The following is a 20,937-nucleotide window of genomic DNA, read 5'->3' on the forward strand; positions in this document are numbered from 1 at the left end:
CCACTTGGGAGACGTGTCGGCCACCCCCCAGAATCCCCAGCCAACACTGAAAGTTGAAGCCCACGGCTCTTCAAGCGGCCAAGGTTGAGAAACATACTGCAGAGCGATGCGCAAGGCACACGGCAGTTCTCCATTCCGATGACGCCTCCCACCCATCTCGTCCGTGTTCTGATAAATCAGGGGTTCAAGGCTGCTGGGCTCCATGTGATCCAAGACCCCCAGGTTGGAGAGAAGGTCTTGCCAACAAATGCCGAGGATGGAGCAGAGCCCGTGTGTGTGAAATGTCTTGTGTGATCTGCGGACAGTACAGAGTCCACGATTCGTCCCCATAGACACAGGAGACAACCGCAGCTCCGTACCATAACATTTGTGGCCACTAAATGTGAACAAGCAGGCCTAAAAGGGGCACAGCAGGCCCTGCTGTCAAGGGTGCTGATGCCACCACCCCACGGATACCCCGTACCCCCCCTGGGTGGAATAAACAATCTTTAAAAGTAAGCCTCTTTCCAGGGCTGGTGAATGTAGACATTTCTGTGCAGTTCCCATGGATGACTACAAAGATGATTTCTCAAAGCCCTACACACACACACACACACACACACACCACACACGGCAGTTGTACTTAAGAGGAGAGGAGGACAAGAAAGATGATTTCAAGATTAACTGCCTTATAACAACCCAGTCTTTATTTTGGTCAAAGAACCCCACAAGGACAGGGAAGTGCAGGCAATTAAAAATACAACAAAACCAAGAAAATAAATTTTTTGGAAAACTAGAAGTTATAAGATATCTGTAACAAGCAAAAGCCGCCGACCCCCCAAAAAAAGGGGAACAGGAGGGGTAGTAGCATTAGATGGCGATACGGGAAAGGGTTAGTATATAGAAGAGCTGTGGAATTTGTGGAGTTGAAGTCCACAGGCCTTAAGTTACCAAGTGTGGAAACCTCTTAACTAGATCCCCCTTAATTCTACTTTGTGGCCCAAGTCATGCGTAAGATGGATGGATCTTAAGGGTCGATGCTTGGAACCTGGCACAATATTGTACGTTGTAGGTAGGTTTGTATCTGAAAACAGCAGGGAGTTGTAGAATTGTCCAGTGTACACACTGGAGTATTCATGCCCTAAACAGGGGAAGGGAAGGGAAGGAGGGAGAGGTTGTCGCAAACATTATACTGCTTTCCAGCAATAGGCAGGAAGGAGTGGTGGCTCAGGGCAGCGAGGGGGCACCACCCATTTGGGGCTGCAGCACTCCCAGCTGGCTCCTAGGGAGATTTTCGTGAGGGTGAGACAAGTCCTGCAGATGGTGCTCTCTGGCGCATTGCTGGCATTGTGCTCAACAGAGAGCAGACAGCCCTCTCTTGCTCTGTGTCGCCTTCAAAATGGAAGACTCTGGCCAGCTCTCTCAGGCGCAGAGCCAGGTGCTTCTGCTCCAGAGGGTGCTCCCCTGGCACCTCCAAGCAGGCCTCGTACGCCCGCAGCGCTGCCTGCCTCTGCTCCTTCTTGTGGAGGAGGAAATCCCCCCAGTGCAGATAGAAAGACTGCTGGCATCTCTTGCTGGCGGTTGGCAGGACCTCCATCAGGCCCAGGTAGACCTCCTCCTCGTAAAGCTGGCTCTTTTCTCCGTACAACTTCGCGAGCTTCAGCCGGGAAAACACGGATTCGGGATTGGCTTCCAGAGAGCGTTTGAAGCACCCAATGGCTTCCTCCACGATCTCCGCTCGGTTCCCCTCGGATCCTCGATCTAAGAGATCCATGTAACACATGCCAAGGTCGTAGTGCAGGAGATAGTAATCACCGCAGAGGGCGATGGCCTTCTTCAGGATGGAAATGGCCTGGGAGGGAGAGTGGAACCTATAAAACTTGGCGGCCATTCTCAGCAGTTCCGGGTTGAGACTGTTCTGGATCACATCATCGGCAAGGTGCTGGGCTCTTTCGACATCTCCCACCCGGCGAGTCTGCGCCAAGTAGACTTTGGCTTCATAATTTTTGGGGTGGCCGCAGATCAGCCCTTCCAGCAACTTCTGGCTCTCTTCCTTTAACTTCTCATCGTAGGAATGTGTCCAGGAAGCGAAGGTGGAGAAGGCCAGGCCCTCCTGCAGCTCCACGCTTGGTCCCCGCAGCTCCAGGGCCTTCTGGAAGCACTCCAGGGCCAGCTGGCCATTCCGGAAGCCCATGGCAAAGAGGGACCAGCCCTTCTGGGCGTAGACCTCCGGGATCGGGGCCGAGTACGGCTCAGGGCTGGACAGGTCCCGACAGATCTGGGCCAAGTAGAGGTCCACCTTGTCATAATCGGTCAAGTGGTAATAGATCCAGGCGTAGTTCCCGTACACCAGCAGGATCTGGCGCGGGAAGATCCCCTGAGGCTCCTTCCTCAAGACCTCCTTGGCTTCCTGCAGGACGGCCAGGGCCTCTTTGGGGCTCCCCAGCAGGTGGAGCAGATAGGCCTTCAGGGCCAGGTAGGTGCCCCGGTTACGGAGGGGTCCGTGCTCCAGGCGGACAGCCAGAGTAAGCAGGGTGTGTCTGATGTTCATTTTGTCCTTGACCTCAAAGTCCCAGGTGAAGTGACACTCCAGGCGCTGGAGCTTCTCCTTCAGGGGTCTGCTGTGGGGAGGGGAGAAGACAAAAGTGGAGGAGGCCTCAGTAAGTGGCAAAGAACACCTGCCCTAGGAGTGTGTGTGTCTGTGTGTGTGGTGGGCTCAGATAATGTGTTGACCACAAACGCAGCTGTTCAGGCTGCCCAGAGCATAGGAACCTGGCCATGTCTGGCTACTCATGGGTAAGCAGACCCTACCACTCTGTGGAGCTTCGATTCTCTGAGGGGTAGAGGTGGTATTCAGCCAGTTCCGACCAGTTCTGGAGAACCAGTAGCAGAAATTATGAGTAGTTCAGAGAAACAGCAAGTACCACCTCTGGCTGGCCCTGCCCCTTCCTGCCCCACCCCTTCCAAGAGTCCCCGCATGCCCCATTTTGGCTCCCAGGAGGCTGCAAGGAGGCCCACTAGGCTCAAAATGGGGCACGGGTGTGCGGGTGGCACACACACCCCCATAGCCGGTTTCTGCTCCCAGCTGATTGGCTGGGTCTTCTTTTGTTGCCCTGCACAGGACAGAGCTGAAAAGCAGGTTGGTGGGGTAGGGAGGGAATGTGGGGGGGGGGGGGTTATCCTTGCCCTGCCACGCCCACAGAACCGGTAGTAAAAAAAGTTGAACCCCACCACTGGCGAGGGGCTCTTTGGATGGGAGGGCCCACTCTTTGGAGTCTTACCAAGAAGCTAGCTTCCAAGGAAGGGACCCTGTTTTAGCCTCCTGCCTGCAGGGAGAAGACCCATGGAAGAGGGTCTCTGCTCAGCCCCCTTAGGAGCTTCCCTGCCCCTCTTGGTGGTCTTTCTCTCATTCTTTCTCTTTCTCATGTTCTTTTGCTCGTTCTCCCATTCTTTCTCTCATTCTCTTTCATTCTCTCATTCCTTCTTTCTCTCATTCTCATTCTTTCTCTATTTCTCTCATTCCCTTTGTCTCATTCTTTCTCTTTCTCATGTTCTTTTGCTCATTCTCCCATTCTTTCTCATTTTCTCTTTCATTTTCTCATTCCTTCTTTCTCTCATTGTCATTCTTTATTTCTTTCATTCTGTCTCATTCTTTCTCTTTCTCATGTTCTTTTGTTCATTCTCTCATTCTTTCTCTCATTCTCTCTTTATCTCTCATTCTTTCTCTCATTCTCATTCTTTCACTAGTTCTCCCATTATCTCATTCTTTCTCATGTTCTTTTGCTCATTCTCCCATTCTTTCTCATTTTCTCTTTCATTCTCATTCCTTCTTTCTCTCATTGTCATTCTTTATTTCTTTCATTCTCTTTGTCTCATTTTTTCTTTTTCTCGTGTTCTTTTGCTCATTCTCCCATTCTTTCTCCATCTTTCTTTCTTATTTTCTCTTTATCTCTCTTTCACTTTTTCATCCTTTTTTTCTAATTCTCTCTACTGCTTTTTCGTTCTTTCTTTCTATTTCTCTCATTCTCATTGTTTCTCATGCTCTTTATCTCATTCTTTCTTTCTCTCATTTTCTTTTTCTCATTCTCTCTTTGTGTGTGGGTGTGTCCGTGTGGGTGGGTGTGTGTGTAAGGTGCAATCTTTGCACCTTGTGATCCTGAAAAATACATCAGGCGGGGCATCTGATGGGCACAAGGCAGCCGAAGTTGCCACTGGGGGGTGGGTGGGGGCTCTGACTCCTTGTGAACACCCAGGGACTCCTTAAAACACACACACACACACACAGAGGAACAGGTCTCCCAGGAGGGAGGAGAGGTTTGGGGGGGGGCAAAGTGGGGGCAATTGGGTTGTGTAATAATGGAGGACTGTCTTAAAGTCCCACCCTCTCCATTCTTGGGGACACTTCAGAGGGGTGGAAGGTCCCTCTGGTGGGCTCTGAGTCTGTGGGGGTGTCAGGCTGCCCAGTCCACAGCCATCTGGGCTGGGGGGGGGGATCTCAGCTTTGGGGGGGCACCCACAATTGCCGAGTCTCTTTTCATGGAGGGGAATCAGGAGGCAGATTCTGAGGCTTTGGGGGGTGGAGACTGCTGAGTTCCAGAGTCTCGCTCCCCCCCCCCCAGTCGAGGCAGACAGGAAGGTTGTTGGAGTGTCTGGGAGGGGAGGGGGTTGTGTGGCCCTCTGCTGGGGTGGGCTCCGTGGGAAGGATGCCAAGGCTGCCCAGGGTATGGGGGAGTCCCTCAGCTGGGCGCAGGACGCCTTTTAAAGGGTCTGCGGGGTAAGTTGTGGGGCAGGAGCGGCGCAGACTTTGCCTGTTCCAGAGTCCCGTTTGGGGGGGGGGGGCAACCGCAACGCTGTCTCTCCCCCACACCCCGTCTCCCTCCGGCTCCTTCGGGGCTGCAGAGGCAGGCAGGGGGATGGTTGAGGGGGTTTCGGGGCAAGAGGGGATCTGCCCATCCTGGAGCCACGCAGGGCGTCGCTCCGGCTCCTTCGGGGCTAGAAAGAGAGCCGGGTTGAGCCACCCCCCCACTCCCCCCCCCTGAAAGGCAGGGACCACAGGCTCTTGTTGCAGCAGCAGAACCGCACTGGGGACGGGGGGGGGCTCAGTACTTGATGGGGGGGGCAGAGATCTAGCAGCATCCCCGCCCCCGTTTTGCAAGGAGACCTTCCCCAAATCCAACGGGACCCTCGCCCTTTAGGGACCCTCAGCCGCCCCCCTCTGTTCCAAGGAGGGGGGGCTCAGCTCTCCCCCCCCCCCCAGCCACCACCACCCCCAAACTCCTACCTCATCCTCGCAGGCTGTTGGCGCTCCGGCTGCTTCTCTGGATGTGGTGGGGAAACGCGGAGAGACGGGCGGAGGCAGCGAAGGTTTCGTTTTCTGCAGGCGGCGTTTGAGAAATCGAAAGTGAAAGTAGCGGGAGAGGCTGGCTTTTTGTGGCTTTGTGTTGCTTTTGGCGCAGCCCGTCTCGTCTAAGGGCGACAAAGAGAAACCGTTTAGCCCGCCTGTTTCACGGGTGACCCGACCCTCTAGGAACCGCGCTCAGACGAACACCGCGCTCCGTGCGATCCTCACTTCGTTTGCGCCTGTTGTATGGGGCTAGGGGGGGGCGGGGGTTTACGGGGTCGTCACCCTCCTTCTCAGACCCTCCCCGTCCTTGGATGCCCGGAGAAGACCCGCATTCAGCTCTAAAGCCCCCTCCCCTTACTTGCTCTCTTCCTCCCTAGGGACCGCGGGAGGCGCGCAGAACACGCCCAGCGCTTCTCCCTGGCGATTTGATGCGGCGCGATGCGCGGATTCCCCTGCCGTCCGACGACGCGAGCCTGTGCGGGGAATCCAAATAATCCTTCGCTCCGGGAGCCAAGGGGGGAGCGGACGGGCCTCTCACTCCCGACGACCCTGAACCCCATCACCGCCCGCCCCCCCAAGTCCGGAAGAAAGTTTTGCTGGGCGTCGGGGCGCCGTCCGTGGGCGTCCTCAGGATCGCTCTTGCGCTGGTGGGAAGTTGCGGGGGGGGCACAGAAACGAGGCGGGGGGGGGAGGACCGATGTCCTCGATGCTTTGTGTAATTTTGCTCATTCTTTGTTTATTTTGGCAAACTTTCCCTGACTCGGCTCCTTAACGTCCCTACTAGAGGTTTACTCAGTCCCTTCTGGCACTGAGGATGTTCTCTAGTTGCGTAACTACTAAATGTCTCCAGGAAAACAAAGCACCCCCGTGCCCAGAGTCAGAAAGGTGGAATGAGCAGGGTGGAAATTTCATTTTAAAAAAACAACAATGAAGTAGAATAAAATATTGATTTTTCTCCCCCTACTAAAGACATTTCAGTTCAAATGCATTTACGTTGTAGCCACTTTCTCTAGCTAGCCCTCCATTTCTCCGTTGGCGGGTTTAAGAGAGGGCCCCCCCCCCCCAGGTGATTCGATCGCTCCGTCACCCATTCCCACAACCTGCCTTAACTAGGTAGCTAAAGGCGCAAAGACTGTTCGGAAGGAATAAGGCTGCCTTTAAAAACCAACGAGAGGGACGCGGCGGCTCAGGGGCTAAGACGCTGAGCTTGCCGATCAGAAAAGGCCGGCGGTTCGAATCCCTAGAGCCGCGTAACGGAGGGAGCTCCCGTGTCTTGTGCCAGCTTCTGCCAACCTAGCGGTTCGAAAGCGGGTAAAAGCTGCAAGTAGAGAAATAGGGACCCCCTTCCCTGGGAAGGGAGCAGCGTTCCGTTCGGGCGTTGAGTCATGCCGGCCACATGGCCACGGAGACGAAACGGACATGAACACCGGCCCCCTAGAGTCGGGAACGACTAGCACAGATGTGCGAGGGAACGGCTGCTCCTCTAGAAGTAGTCGGTGTTCCAACACTGGACAGCCATTGGTCTGGAATGGGAGAGGCGCTCCTGCTTGAGCAGGGGCTGGACTAGAAGACCTCCAAGGTCCCTTCCACTCTGTTATTCGGGGGGGGGGCGCCCTCTCGCGGCCGGAGCAAAGCACTTGGATCCTCGTGCAATGCATCAAATCCTCAGAGAGACAGACAGACAGACACACACACACACACACACACACACAAAGTGGGTGCGGGAGGGAAGGAGAAAGGAAACTAAATTCGGGCGCTTCTGATGAACAGGAGGTTTGGGAAGAGGGCTTCCTTCGGCGGAGAGGGTCCAAGGGGCACTATAAAGACCCCGCCCCGCCAAAAGTGCCCGGGTTCATACAACTGCAGCTTCTTCTCTCCCCCCCCCCCGCTCTTCTCTCTTCTCTCCCCCCCCCTCCCCGCCCGCGCACAAAAGACTCGCGGGAAACAAAACTCGCTCTAAGACGGGCGTCTCGTCCGAATGCCGTTTGCTGGACGGCTCCTTCGCTTGGGAAGCAGGCGGTGTCGAGGGATTCCCCCTGTCCATCTCCTCCCCGGCCCCCGCCCATCCAAGCTGGACTTCCCATGAGCGACGTCTCCCCCCCCCCCCCCCCGGCTTCGTTTCCCTCCAGCCTTCTTTCGTTTTCCATTTCTCCCGCAGGACCTCCCCCGACTTCCTCCCTTGCGCCCCAACTCCGGAGCGGGACGGTGCGGCAGGATGAGGTAGGGACCCCCGACCCCCAGGAACAGAGGGAGAATGGAGAGGGCCCCGCGGAACCCCGGGGGAACGTTCTCTCCCTGCAAAAGGGGAGTGGGGGCGGCCGCTGCTGCAACCAAGCCTCTGTCCCCCTCCCCATCAATTACCTGAGTCCCGTCCTCCCCCCCCCCGCGGTCCTGTTGCTGTTGCTGCCTTTCAGGGAGGCTGGGGGGGGCGCATCCTGGCTCTGCAGCGCTTTGGACGCCCGAAGGAGCCAGAACGATGCAGGGGCGGCCCCCAGCGAGAGTGGCAGCTCCCCATCTGCTCCACAACACCCCCCCCTCTCCAACAACCTCTGTGACTACCTCTACAGCCCTGAAGGGGCCTGAGCGGGGACCCTGGATGGGGGAGGTGGTGTTGTGGGTGTCGTTCCCCCCCCCCAGCAAGACCCCTGAACAGTCAAAGGAAAGCTCCCCTTTGGCCCCATAACACCCCCCCCCACCCACAGATGATGCAAAAGCTGTTCTGCTCCCGCAGAGGCTGCCCGGCCAGAGTATGTAAGCCTGTAAAGTCTGCTTACATATTAGGAAGATGCGTTCACCTCCAAGCCATTGGCTATCCTAGCTTTGTCAGGTATACCAGGGGGGAGATTAAGTGTTTTTTTATCAGGGCAACCTGGTCCACCCAATTATAGGACGGAGTGTCCTGCTTTCGCCTTTCAGCCCCAATCCAAGAGCCTTCGCAGGCAGCCTTGGTGGCACAGTGGTTAGAGTGCAGTACTGCAGGCTACTTGGGCTGACTGCTAGTTCAGCAGTTCAGCGGTTTCTAATCTCACCGGCTCAGGGTTGACTCAGCCTTCCATCCTTCTGAGGTGGGTGAAATGAGGACCCGGATTGTGGGGGTGATATGCTGACTCTGTAAACCGCTTAGAGAGGGTTGAAAGCCCTATGAAGCGGTATATGAGTTTATGAGTTTATTATTTATAGGCCGCCCTTTTCCCTGAGGGGACTCAGGGCGGCTTACAATTTATAGGTCTAACTATAAATGTCTATATATGTCTAACTGCTATTGCTATTGCTATTTTAGCGACAAACTATTTTTGTGTCAAGTTTATGTTTGTGTCCAACACCCACCCACCCCACAAACTTCGCAAAAGCTGTTCTGCTCCTGCTGAGGCTTCCCCCCCTCATCCCAGCTGGGGGACCAGCTCCCCATGGCCTGGGCAGCCCTGGCACCCCCTCAGAGCTCATCCTCAGCAAGAGGGCTCATCAACAACTCCAGTAACAATGGAGTCTTAAACTTATGTTTTACTGACCAAGAAGTAGAGAGAAGCTAGTACAGATCTATTTCAAGCTATGTAGCTCTCGTCAGCTAGCCATACCCTTCGGAGATTTGAACCCAGGTGAAGAAGGTATGGCTTGCTGATGAGAGCTTGAAATAGATCTATACTAGTCTCTCTTTATTTCTTGGTCGGTAAAACATAAACATAACACAAAAATAGTTTCTCGTGAAAGTGGCTGCCTGCGAAGGCTCCTAGATTAGGGCTGAAAGGAGGAAGCAGAAGTCCCATAATTCGGTGGACCAGGTTGCCCTGAAAAAAACTACTTAATGTCACCCCTGGTATAGCCGGCAAAGTTAGGAGAGCCAATGGCTTAGAGGTTAATACATCTTCCTAATATGTAAGCAGACTTGACAAGGTCCATATGCTCTGGGCAGCCTGAACAGCTGCGTTTGTGGACAACACATTATCTGAGCCCACCACACACACAGACACACGCAGACCCAGGGCAGGTGTTCTTTGCCACTTACTGAGGCCTCCTCCACTTTTGTCTTCTCCCCTCCCCACAGCAGACCCCTGAAGGAGAAGCTCCAGCGCCTGGAGTGTCACTTCACCTGGGACTTTCAGGTCAAGGACAAAATGAACATCAGACACAACCTGCTTACTCTGGCTGTCCGCCTGGAGCACGGCCCCCTCCGTAACCGGGCCACCTACCTGGCCCTGAAGGCCTATCTGCTCCACCTGGTGGGGAGCCCCAAAGAGGCCCTGGCCGTCCTGCAGGAAGCCAAGGAGATCTTGAGGAAGGAGCCTCAGGGGATCTTCCCACGCCAGATCCTGCTGGTGTACGGGAACTACGCCTGGATCTATTACCACTTGACCGATTATGACAAGGTGGACTTCTACTTGGCCCAGATCCGCCAGATCTGTCGGGACCTGTCCAGCCCTGAGCCGTACTCGGCCCCAATCCCGGAGGTCTACGCCCAGAAGGGCTGGTCCCTCTTTGCCATGGGCTTCCGGAATGGCCAGCTGGCCCTGGAGTGCTTCCAGAAGGCCCTGGAGCTGCGGGGACCAAGCGTGGAGCTGCAGGAAGGCCTGGCCTTCTCCACCTTCGCTTCCTGGACACACTCCTACGATGAGAAGTTAAAGGAAGAGAGCCAGAAGTTGCTGGAAGGGCTGATCTGCGGCCACCCCAAAAATTATGAAGCCAAAGTCTACTTGGCGCAGACTCGCCGGGTGGGAGATGTCGAAAGAGCCCAGCACCTTGCCGATGATGTGATCCAGAACAGTCTCAACCCGGAACTCTTGAGAAAGGCCGCCAAGTTGTATAAGTTCCACTCTCCCTCCCAGGCCATTTCCATCCTGAAGAAGGCCATCGCCTTCTGCGGTGATTACTATCTCCTGCACTACGACCTTGGCATGTGTTACATGGATCTCTTAGATCGAGAATCCGAGGGGAACCGAGCGGAGATCGTGGAGGAAGCCATTGGGTGCTTCAAACGCTCTCTGGAAGCCCATCCTGAATCCGTGTTTTCCCGGCTGAAGCTCGCGGAGTTGTACGGAGAAAAGAGCCAGCTTTACGAGGAAGAGGTCTACCTGGGCCTGATGGAGGACCTGCCAACCGCCAGCAAGAGATGCCAGCAGTCTTTCTATCTGCACTGGGGGGATTTCCTCCTCCACAAGAAGGAGCAGAGGCAGGCAGCGCTGCGGGCGTACGAGGCCTGCTTGGAGGTGCCAGGGGAGCACCCTGTGGAGCAGAAGCACCTGGCTCTGCGCCTGAGAGAGCTGGCCAGGGCCTTCCTTTGTGAAGGCGACAAGGAACAAGAGAGGGCTGTCCGCTGTCTGATGAGCAAAATGGCAGCAAAGCATCCAGGGGCACCTCGCTGATCTCACCCTCGCATGTGACCCTCCCCAGGAGCCGGCCGGGACTGTCCGGGTGCTTCAGCCCCATATGGGTGGTGCTCCCTGGCAACCCTGAGCCGCCCCTTCCTGGGACATTGCTGGAAAGCAGTATAACGTTTGTGTTAAACCCCCCCCCCCTCTCTTTCTCTTCCCTTCCCCTCTTTACTGCATGAATAATCCGGGGTGCACACGAGTGGTTGGGTGGCCTAGAGACTGTGAGTTCGATCCTAGGTGGAGGCAGATATTTCTCCCTCTGGGCGCGATGAGAATTTATCTGCCGAACAAAACTCCGCATTGGTGACAGGAAAGGAATCCGGCCATTAAAATACTCTGTTTGCTCCATTCAGATCCCACACCGCAAGGGATTATGGGGTCGTTAAAAGGAGATGATGATGAATCCAGTGTGCGCACCTGACAATTCTATAACTCCCAGTTGCTTGCAGATATAAACCTTGTAACCGGTGATGTAAAGTAGAATTTAGGAGGACCGAGTTCGTCAGATCGAGTGCTACTAATGCTTCATGCTCCCCTACAAGCCTCTGATGTTGCTACCCAGCCTTTTTGAGGCCTTTTTGTTTTTTTTAATGTATATCTTCAATTTTATATCCTGCAGCTTTTTATAATTTGGGTTACTTCAATAAACAAAATATACATTAGTATTGTTTTCTAAACTCTGGTTTATTTTCTATGCTCTTTTGTTGAGCGCATTCGGCCTACTGACCATAAGAAACTTGTAAAATGGATTTAAGGCAGTTGTGCCTCAGCTGTTGTGTCGGAATCTGGAAAATGAGAACGAGAAAGAAACAGAATGGAAGAGAATGAGCGCAAGAGAGAAAGAGAAAGAATGAAAAAGCAATAAAAAGAAAGAGAGAGAGAGAGAAAGAATGAGAGAAAATGAGAAAGAATGGGAGAATGAGCAAAAGACAATGAGAAAGAATGAGAGATAAAGAGAATGAGAGAAAGAAAGAATGTGAGAAAGAATGAGAAAGGATAAGAATGAGAGAAATAGAGAGAAAGAATGAAAAAGTAATAAAGAATGAGAGAGAAAGAATGAAAAAGGGAATGAGAGATAATGAGAAAGAAAAAATGAGATAAAGAGAATGAGAGAAAGAATGAAAAAGAATGGGAGAGAATGAGAAAAAGAAAGTGAAAGAAAGAATGAGAGAAAGAGTGAGAAAGGATAAGAATGAGGGAAATAGAGAAAGGAAGAATGAAAAAGTGATAAAGAATGAGAGAAAGAAAGAATGAAAAATGAGAGAATGAGAAAGAATGAGAGATAATGAGAAAGAATGAGATAAAGAGAATGAGAAAAAAAATGAAAGAAAGAATGAGAGAAAGAGTGAGAAAGGATAAGAATGAGGGAAATAGAGAAAGAAAGAATGAAAAAGTGATAAAGAATGAGAAATGAAAAATGAAAGATAATGAGAAAGAATGAGAGATAAAGAGAATGAGAGAAAGAATGAGAAAGAAAAAATGGGAGAGAATGAGAAAAAATGAAAAAGAATGGGAGAAAGAATGAGAAAGGATAAGAATGAGGGAAAGAAAGAATGAAAAAGTGATAAAGAATGAGAGAAAGAAAGAATGAAAAAGGGAATGAGATAATGAGAAAGAAAGAGATAAAGACAATGAGCAAAACAAAATGAGAAAGAAAGAAGGAGAGGAGAGATAAAGAGAATGAGAGAAATAGAGAAATAGAGAAAGAAAGAGAGAAAGAGAAAAAGAGAATGTGGGTGTGCGGAAGAGAAACCCGTACCTGTAACAGGAGTTGCTCTTCTCTCTCTCTCTCTCTCTCTCTTTCTCTCTCTCTCTCTCTCTCTCTCTCTGCGGAGGAGAAGCGTTGATGGCTCGTATATCAGGCAGCCCTTGAATAATTGAGGCCGGGAAGGGAGGGGGGGAGCCAGCTGAGAGATTCCTGTCCTATTTCTTCCCTGGGGGGGGAGCAGAGGAGCGCCCGTCTTGTCCCGTCCCCCAACCAAGAGTCTCCAAAGGTAGGAGTTGGGGAGGGGGCTCTTTTCCTTTCCTCCCCCAAACCAGGCAGGGAGGAACAGCCGATGGGAGGGGGAGATGCTGCCCTTTTGCTCCCCTCCCTTCTCCTTGATCCCTCTTGAATCCTCAGGGCTGTTCCTCCGTGCATCCTCTGAGCAACATTGGCCAATTCCCCTGCCTGCCCCCCCCAACTCCGGGCTGATGAGGGGCTCCCCGATTGCAGGGGTTTATGGGTGGAAGGGTCTCTCTCCCTGGTGGCCAAGCTCAGCAACCAACCAACCCCCCCCCCCGCCTCTGGAAAGTAACCAAGGTTAAGCCTAATCGGTATCAAGGGAGGTTGTGGGGCTGTGCAAAACCAGGAGGGGGAAGGGGAGCCTCAGAACTTTGCGGCTCTGGCCTTGGGAAAAATCCCCCCCCCCCAGGCCAGCCAGCATATTTTGAGAAGGTAGGACTTCAACTCCCAGAATTCCCCATCCAGAACGCTTTAAGAGGGGTGGGCTTCAACTCCCAGAATTCCCCAGCCATCAGGCTTTAAGAGGGGTGGGCTCCCAACTCCTAGAATTCCCCAGCCAGCAGGCTTTAAGGTGGATGGACTTCAACTCCCAGAATTCCCCATCCAGAACGCTTTAAGAGGGGTGGGCTCCCAACTCCTAGAATTCCCCAGCCAGCAGGCTTTAAGAGGGGTGGGCTTCAACTCCCAGAATTCCCCATCCAGAACACTTTAAGGTGGATGGACTTCAACTCCCAGAATTCCCCATCCAGAACGCTTTAAGAGGGGTGGGCTTCAACTCCCAGAATTCCCCATCCAGAACGCTTTAAGAGGGGTGGGCTTCAACTCCCAGAATTCCCCAGCCAGCAGGCTTTAAGGTGGATGGACTTCAACTCCCAGAATTCCCCATCCAGAAAGCTTTAAGGTGGATGGACTTCAACTCCCAGAATTCCCCAGCCAGTCATGCTGTGGTTGAGAAGCACTGTGTTAAGTCATCAAACTCCAACCTGCTCTGAGCAGGAAGCCCAGAGAAAGGCGCCAGCTTCCTCCAAGCCTGGGTTGAGGCATACCATCATCCCCAGCCAGCCTGGATGATGGTGTTTGTATTCTAGACTAATGAATGAGAGGGAAGTCCTGCCGTAATATCTCTTAATTGCCATCAAAGCTACTTCCTCCCCATTCTTTGAAGGAGAGAGTTGGTGGCCTTCAAGTCCTCGAGATGGATGCCAGACCGTCTCACCCAGAGACCCAGGGGCTTCTGGGCCACGGGGACCTCCAGCGTGGGGCCTTCCAGACGCCAGAAGAAAGGGCCCAGCTGCGAGCTGCCGTCTATCAGGTAGGAGATGTTTAAAGTTGACCCAAAACGGTTTTTAGAAACCATCTGGAGGAGGAAAAGTGATTTAAAAAATGGCTCATATTGGCTCAATGTGGATGAGATTTGATGGAATGAGGAGAAACATCTTGAGATGTTACATGGAATATATGCAAATTGAATAACAGACTTGGAACGGACCTTTGAGGTCCTCTAGCCCAACCCCCTGATCAAGCAGGAGACTAGTCCGGATGAAAAAGGACTAGGGTTGACATGATAGCATTCTTCCAATATCTCAGGGGTTGCTCCAAAGAAGAGGGAGTCAAATTATTCTCCAAGGCACCTGAGGGCAGAACAAGAAGCAATGGGTGGAAACTAATCAAGGAGAGAAGCAACCTGAAACTAAGGAGAAACTTCCTGACATTAAGGACAACTAACCAGTGGAAAACTTATCTCCAGAAATTGTGGGTGCTCCATCACTGGAGGTTTTAAGAAGAGACTTGACAGCCATTTATCCAGAATGGCATAGGGTCTCCCGCTTGAACAGGAGATTGGACTAGAAGACCTCCAAGGTCCCTTCCAACTCTGCTATTCTGTTATCCCCACCACCCCTAGCCGTCGTGGATGATGGGGCTCCAGAAAGTTGGACTTCTTGGATGCAAACTCAACGGTGGGTTGTCCAAGCAGAGGCAGGAGAACTTCAAGTGTCCTTCAGGGCAATAAATGCTGAGGTAGAAGGATGAAGGGGCTACTCACCCTTCTCTCTGAAGCAGTTCCTTACTCATCCTCTTGGAATTGGCTGCTCTGCTACGTGGGAAGGGGGAAGATCTGACCCATCTCCCTTCAGCACCTTCTCAATCACCCAGGTTTTTGGTGGACAACCTTGGGAGGGTTGTTGTGCCCACCGGCTGCTGAAGGACTTCTCAAGAGGACAACGAAGTTCTCCAGAGCAACAGGTGAGTTGGAGCCATGGGGGAGGGCAAGAGATGGTGGTAGAGACCTTCTCCTCTTAATGAAGGGCAGTCCTTGAAGAAGACCCAATTCTCAGGATGAAGATGCAAATCTGGACAGCCTCCTCACACTCACTTTCAGACCACCTAACTTTTGAGAAGTAGGAACAATTGACCTCCGTGGAGATTCTCAGTCCTCCAGGTCAGGGTTGTCCCCAAAGGTGCTTTTTGAAGAGGCAACTGGACTTCCTTGTTTTTTCTTTGGAAGACCTTTCGCTTCTCATCCATGAAGCTTCTTCAGTTCTGGTACAGAACAGGGTCAGTTGTTTTAACCGGTTCCACCACAAAACCGCGTTCGACTAAAGCGCGCTCGACGAAACCGCGTAGCTGACGTCATCACAGCGCGACGAAAAAAAGCACGCTGCGAACGCTAAAGCTAAAATTAACCCCTAAACCTAAACCTAACCCCCCTAAACCTAATCCTAAACCTAACCCTAAACCTAACCCTTAACCTAAACCTAACCCTAACCCTAACGCTTAACCTAACCCTAACCCTAACCCTAAACCTAAACCTAACCCTAACCCTAACCCTTAACCTAACCCTAAACCTAACCCTAACCCTAAACCTAAACCTAACCCTAACCCTAACCCTAAACCTAAACCTAACCCTTAACCTAACCCTAAACCTAACCCTTAACCTAGCCCTAAACCTAAACCTAACCCTTAACCTAACCCTAACCCTAAACCTAACCCTAACCCTAACCCTAAACCTAAACCTAAACCTAAACCTAAACCTAACCCTTAACCTAACCCTAAACCTAACCCTAACCCTTAAGCTAACCCTAAACCTAACCCTTAAGCTAACCCTAAACCTAACCCTTAACCTAACCCTAAACCTAACCCTAACGCTTAACCTAAACCTAACCCTAACCCTAACCCTAACTCTAACCCTAACCCTTAACCTAACCCTTAACCTAACCCTAACCCTAACCCTAACCCTAACCGTAACCCTAACCCTAACCCTAACCCTTAAGCTAACCCTAAACCTAACCCTAACCCTAAACCTAACCCTTAACCTAACCCTAAACCTAACCCTAACCCTTAAGCTAACCCTAAACCTAACCCTTAACCTAACCCTAAACCTAACCCTAACGCTTAACCTAAACCTAACCCTAACCCTTAAGCTAACCCTAAACCTAACCCTTACCTTAACGTGAATCGGCTTGCTTTCAAAGCGCTATTTAAAGCGCCCTTCTTTCTCCACGCTGGCTGTTGTCGCCCTGCTGATGACATTAGCGACGCGGTTTAATCGGGCGCGCTTTAGTGGAGCGCGGTTTTGTCGTGCCACGGTTTTAACCAGGTTAAGCAGGTCATTCTATGAGACCGTGGAAGAAAAATGAACCTACCCAACCGCTAGACACCGCTGTCCGTACCCCAAGGTTAACCAACTCATGGTTTACTGAATTAACTAAATTTTCCGAGACTGTCCAATACACTGAATCATGGATTAATCTTGGGAAATAGATTTGCACAGCACTGAAAGTTGGGTTACAGGGTGGTTTCACTGAAGAGGGGCAAAAATATTGTGGAAAACACAGGTGTGAAATTATGGGGGTCTCTTTGCTGAAGCTCACTGAGTGTTTCATCTTGTGAAGGCCATTGGTGCTACCATGGACAGCTCCTTCTCCGGGTGGGGGACCAGAGGTCAAAGGGCACAACCTCTGGAACTGGAGTTCAGGTGAGTCCCCCAAATGTAAGTAAAACCTGGGAGGTGCAAAAGATTTTCAGGAAAGTCTTGAAAGAATCCAAAAAGATAAGAGACCAAACCTGGTCTTCACACCATCAGTGACGGACTTGGGACCAAGAGGTTGTGGGAAGGAGGCCTGGGAGTCAAAAGGAAGGAAAGTGATTGCATTATAAGCCACCCAAAATCACTCTGGATGGTGAGATGAGTGTGTGAGTGAGAAAGGAAGGAAAGAGGAAGGAAGAAGGAAGAAAGAAAGAGAAGGAGGGAGGAGCAGGGAAGATGGGAGCGAGGGAGGAAGGAGAAGAAGAAGAAAACTGAAAAGAAGGGAGGGAAGGAAGGAAGGGGATTGAGATGGAAGGAAGGAAGGTAGGAAGGAAGGAAGGGAAAGAAAGAGAAAGGAAGGAAGGAGTGAGAAGGAATGAAGGAGAAAGAAAGAGAGAAAGAAATGGAAAGAAAAAGAATTGAAAGAAGGAAGAAGGAGATTGAGAAGGAAGGAAGGAAAGAAGAAGGAGTAAGAAGAAAGAGAAAGGAAGGGAGGGAGGAATAGGGAAGGTGGGAGGGAGGGTGGAGGGAGGGAGGAATAGGAAGAATAAGAAAGCTGGAAAGAAGGGAGGGAAGGAAGGGGATTGAGAAGGAATGAAGGAGAAAGAAAAAAGAAAAAATTAAAAGAAGGAAGGAAAGGAGGAGATCGAGAAGGAAGGAAGGAAAGTAGGAAGGAAGGAAAAGAAAGAGGAAGGGAGGGAAGGAAGGGGATTGAGAAGGAAGGAAAGAGAAAGAGAGAGAAAGGAAAAATTAAAAGAAGGAAGGAAAGAAGGAGATTGGGAAGCAAGGAAGGAAAGTAGGAAGGAAGGAAAAGAAAGAAAGGAAGGAAGGAGTGAGAAGGAATGAAGGAGAAAGAAAGAGAGAAAGAAATGGAAAGAAAAAGAATTGAAAGAAGGAAGGAGAGAAGGAGAGAAGGAGATTGAGAAGGAAGGAAGGAAAGAAGAAGGAAGAAAAAGAAAGAAAGGGAGGGAGGAACAGGGAAGATGGGAGGGAGGGAGGAAGGAGAGAGGAATAGGTTGAAGAAGAAAGCTGGAAAGAAGGGAGGGAAGGAAGGGGATTTAGAAGTAATGAAGGAGAAAGAAAGAAAGAAAGAAAGAAAGAAGGAAAGAAAGAAAGAAAAAATAAAAGGAAGGAAAGGAGGAGATTGAGAAGGAAGGAAAGTAGGAAGGAAGGAAAAGAAAGAGGAAGAAAGGAAGGAAAGGAGAGAGAGAGAATAAATTCAAGCGCCAGATGTGCTCCAGACGAATGAGTCCTATCAAAATGCCACAATTAAGAACCATTTGGGAGCACAGAAAATGCTGAAGGCCACAGAGGGCCCCTCCCTGTTCCTAGGAGGCCCCACTGCTCGCACTTTCCTCCATGTTGTAAGTAAGTCAGAGCTCAAGTAGAGGAGCCCCTCTCCAGAGAGCAGGAAGCTGGTGCAGGTGACGGAGGACCTTCTCTTCCACAGGTGGGGCTCCGGGGCCCTGGGCCCTTCCCCTCTGCCGCCGGAGGAGGCTTCGGAAGTGCTGGCAGCGCTGGAGCGGAAGCACCGGGCCCTTCAACGGAAGCTCTGTGGGGAGATGCTGAGAGGGCATTTGGGTGAGAAGAGGGATCCTAGGACACAGGAATCCCACCTGGGAGATTGGTGGCCCAGAGGAGGCTGCTAGATGAAGGGAGAAGACCAGACAAATAGGAAGAAGATCCCAAAGGGGCTTTTTCAGGAGGCAACTGGACTTCCTTTGTTGTTGTTTTTTCTTGAAGACATTTCGCTGCTCATCCAAGAAGCTTCCTCGGTTCTAACTGAATGTCTAAGGAGATTCTCCGTCGTCCAGGTCAGGGTTGTCCCCAAAGGTGCTTTTTCAAGAGGCAACTGGATTGCCTTGTTTTTCTTTAAAGATATTTCGCCTCTCATCCAAGAAGCTTCTTCAGCTGCTGCTGCTGCTCCTCCTCCTCTTCTTCTTTTTCTCCTCCTCCTTCTCCTCCTCCTCTTCCTCCTTCTCTCTTCATCCTCATCTTCATCTTCTTCTCCTTCTCCTCCTGCTTCTTCTTCTCCTCCTCCTCCTCCTTCTCCTGCTTCTCCTCCTCCTCCTTCTCTCTTCATCTTCATCTTCATCTGCTTCTTCTTCTCTTTCTCCTCCTCCTCCTCCTTGTCCTTCTTCTCCTGCTTCTCCTCCTCCTTCTCTCTTCATCATCTTCTTCTTCTTCTTCTTCTCTTTCTTCTTCTTCTCCTGCTTCTCCTGCTTCTCCTCCTCCTTCTCTCTTCATCTTCTTCTTCTTCTTCTTCTTCTTCTTCTTCTCTTTCTTCTTCTTCTCCTGCTTCTCCTGCTTCTCCTCCTCCTTCTCTCTTCATCTTCTCCTTCTGCTTCTGCTTCTTCTTCTGCTGCGTCTTTTTCTTCTTCTCCTTGTCCTTCTTCTCCTGCTTCTCCTCCTCCTTCTCTCTTCATCTTCCATCTGCTTCTTCTTCTGCTGCTTCTTCTTCTCCTTCTTCTTCTTCTTCTTCCTCTTCTCAGAGCTGAAGAAACTTCTTGGTTGAGAAGCGAAACATCTTCAAAGAAAAACCAGAAAGTCCAGTTGCCTCTCAAAAAATGACGATGTCTGATTGAATGGTGGAGAATGTACATTCCTTGCAGTCTTCGGGTCATTAGTAGTCTCTCTGAGAGTCATGGAGGCTACGTGGAGGTTTACCTGTGTCATCAGGATCACACCGGAGTAGTGAAAATGGGTGTGAAGCCTTCTTGGAACTTCTGAAAGGAGCGTGTTATAGACTGGAGGTGTTGTATTCCTGGCTCTCTGTTGAGGGGGGGCTGTTCAGTTGAAGGCTCCATACCCATCTTCTTCTTCTTCTTCCTCTCGCAGGACATCAGTTATGGACATCCCTGGCCGACCACACGAAGGAGGAGAAACTCCTGGAGATGATGGCGCTGGTGGAGTTGGCTTTGCCCCACGGGAGCCTTTTGCCCCTGTCCAGTCTCCCAGGGGCTGGACACCAGATCAGGTACGGCAGTGTTTCTCAACCTTGTCAACTTGAAGATGTCTGGACTTCAAGTCCCAGAATTCCCCAGCCAGCGAATGCTGGCTGGGGAATTCTGGGAGTTGAAGTCCGGACATCTTCAAGTTGACAAGGTTGAGAAACACTGTCCTAACCACTGCTGGGGAATTCTGGGAGTTGAAGTCCGGACATCTTCAAGTTGACAAGGTTGAGAAACACTGTCCTAACCACTGCTGGGGAATTCTGGGAGTTGAAGTCCGGACATCTTCAAGTTGACAAGGTTGAGAAACACTGTCCTAACCACTGCTGGGGAATTCTGGGAGTTGAAGTCCGGACATCTTCAAGTTGCCAAGGTTGAGAAACACTGAGGTACGGCCACAGACGTCCTGTGAAGAAGATTAGTGGAGAAGGTGACCAAGACAGTGGCGGTATCTTCAGATATCTTTTTTTTTTTAATTCAAGGTTTTTTTTTTATTTTTTAATGCAAATTATACACATTACAGGTCTTTTCTTTTACATCCTCTCATTTAAATAATCCCGGAGTCCTTCGGGATTGGGCGGCATATAAATTTTGATAATAAATAATAAATAAATAGTCCATTTTACGTGATAGTTTCGTTTTCACTTTCAGCCAAGTTATTCTCTTCCATTATTTTCCATCTTCATACTTATTTTTTCTTAATAAAAAAAAAATTCAATTGCCCCTTCCAAGTTACCCCTAATTTTTTATTTCTTATTTTCTCCTTTGGTATATTTTGCTATAAAAAAAAAACATATATCCTCTAATGTAGTTTAAACATAGAGAGTATTACAATGTTTTTCTACTATGAACAATATACTATAATTTATTTATTTCTTAATTAGTTACGTAACAATAACAATCTTACCACTATTCTCTTTAGTCTATTAATGTAACTCTTTCCCCCTTTTCTTCCTCTTTTAACCAATTTCTCTTGTGCTCTCAAAAATTCCATTTTTAATTCTTTTTCTTCTTCTCCCCAACCTTTTCTTTTTCCCGTTTTTGTGGTTAATGTATCTTTTTAATTATTTCTTCGTCTCGCGGTGTTTCTTCATTTTTCCAGGATTGCGCAAACACAATTCTCGCTGCTTCTCAAAACCCGCAATATTAAATACATACTTTTCTTATCCAGTTTACCAGGCATCATACCCAATAAAAATAATTCAGGTTTAAAATTTACATGCTTTCCTATCCTCCTTTCTAGCCTTTCGTGTATATTTTTTTCC

At 50.5% G+C, this 20,937-nt stretch overlaps 2 protein-coding genes across 2 annotated transcripts; one reads left to right on the forward strand and one right to left on the reverse strand.

The window, feature by feature from the left end:
• Positions 1–664: 664 nt before the first annotated feature.
• On the reverse strand, positions 665–5,372 carry LOC148043985 (interferon-induced protein with tetratricopeptide repeats 5-like). Its single transcript, XM_087722624.1, has 2 exons — positions 5,261–5,372; positions 665–2,600 (listed from the first exon to the last, which is right to left on the reverse strand). The coding sequence occupies exons 1-2, from the start codon at positions 5,263–5,265 to the stop codon at positions 1,262–1,264; spliced, it is 1,344 nt and encodes a 447-aa protein (XP_087578750.1). The 5' UTR covers positions 5,266–5,372; the 3' UTR covers positions 665–1,261.
• A 2,109-nt stretch (positions 5,373–7,481) lies between these two features.
• On the forward strand, positions 7,482–10,815 carry LOC148043986 (interferon-induced protein with tetratricopeptide repeats 5-like). Its single transcript, XM_087722625.1, has 2 exons — positions 7,482–7,543; positions 9,366–10,815. Exons 1-2 carry the CDS (start codon positions 7,539–7,541, stop codon positions 10,678–10,680), a joined length of 1,320 nt encoding a protein of 439 aa, XP_087578751.1. The 5' UTR covers positions 7,482–7,538; the 3' UTR covers positions 10,681–10,815.
• Positions 10,816–20,937: the final 10,122 nt, after the last annotated feature.

Source organism: Thamnophis sirtalis, unplaced genomic scaffold, assembly GCF_051295495.1.
Source record: "Thamnophis sirtalis isolate CommonGarterSnake01/CBP01778 unplaced genomic scaffold, rThaSir2_p1.2 scaffold_9, whole genome shotgun sequence".
Taxonomy (NCBI): domain Eukaryota; kingdom Metazoa; phylum Chordata; class Lepidosauria; order Squamata; family Natricidae; genus Thamnophis; species Thamnophis sirtalis.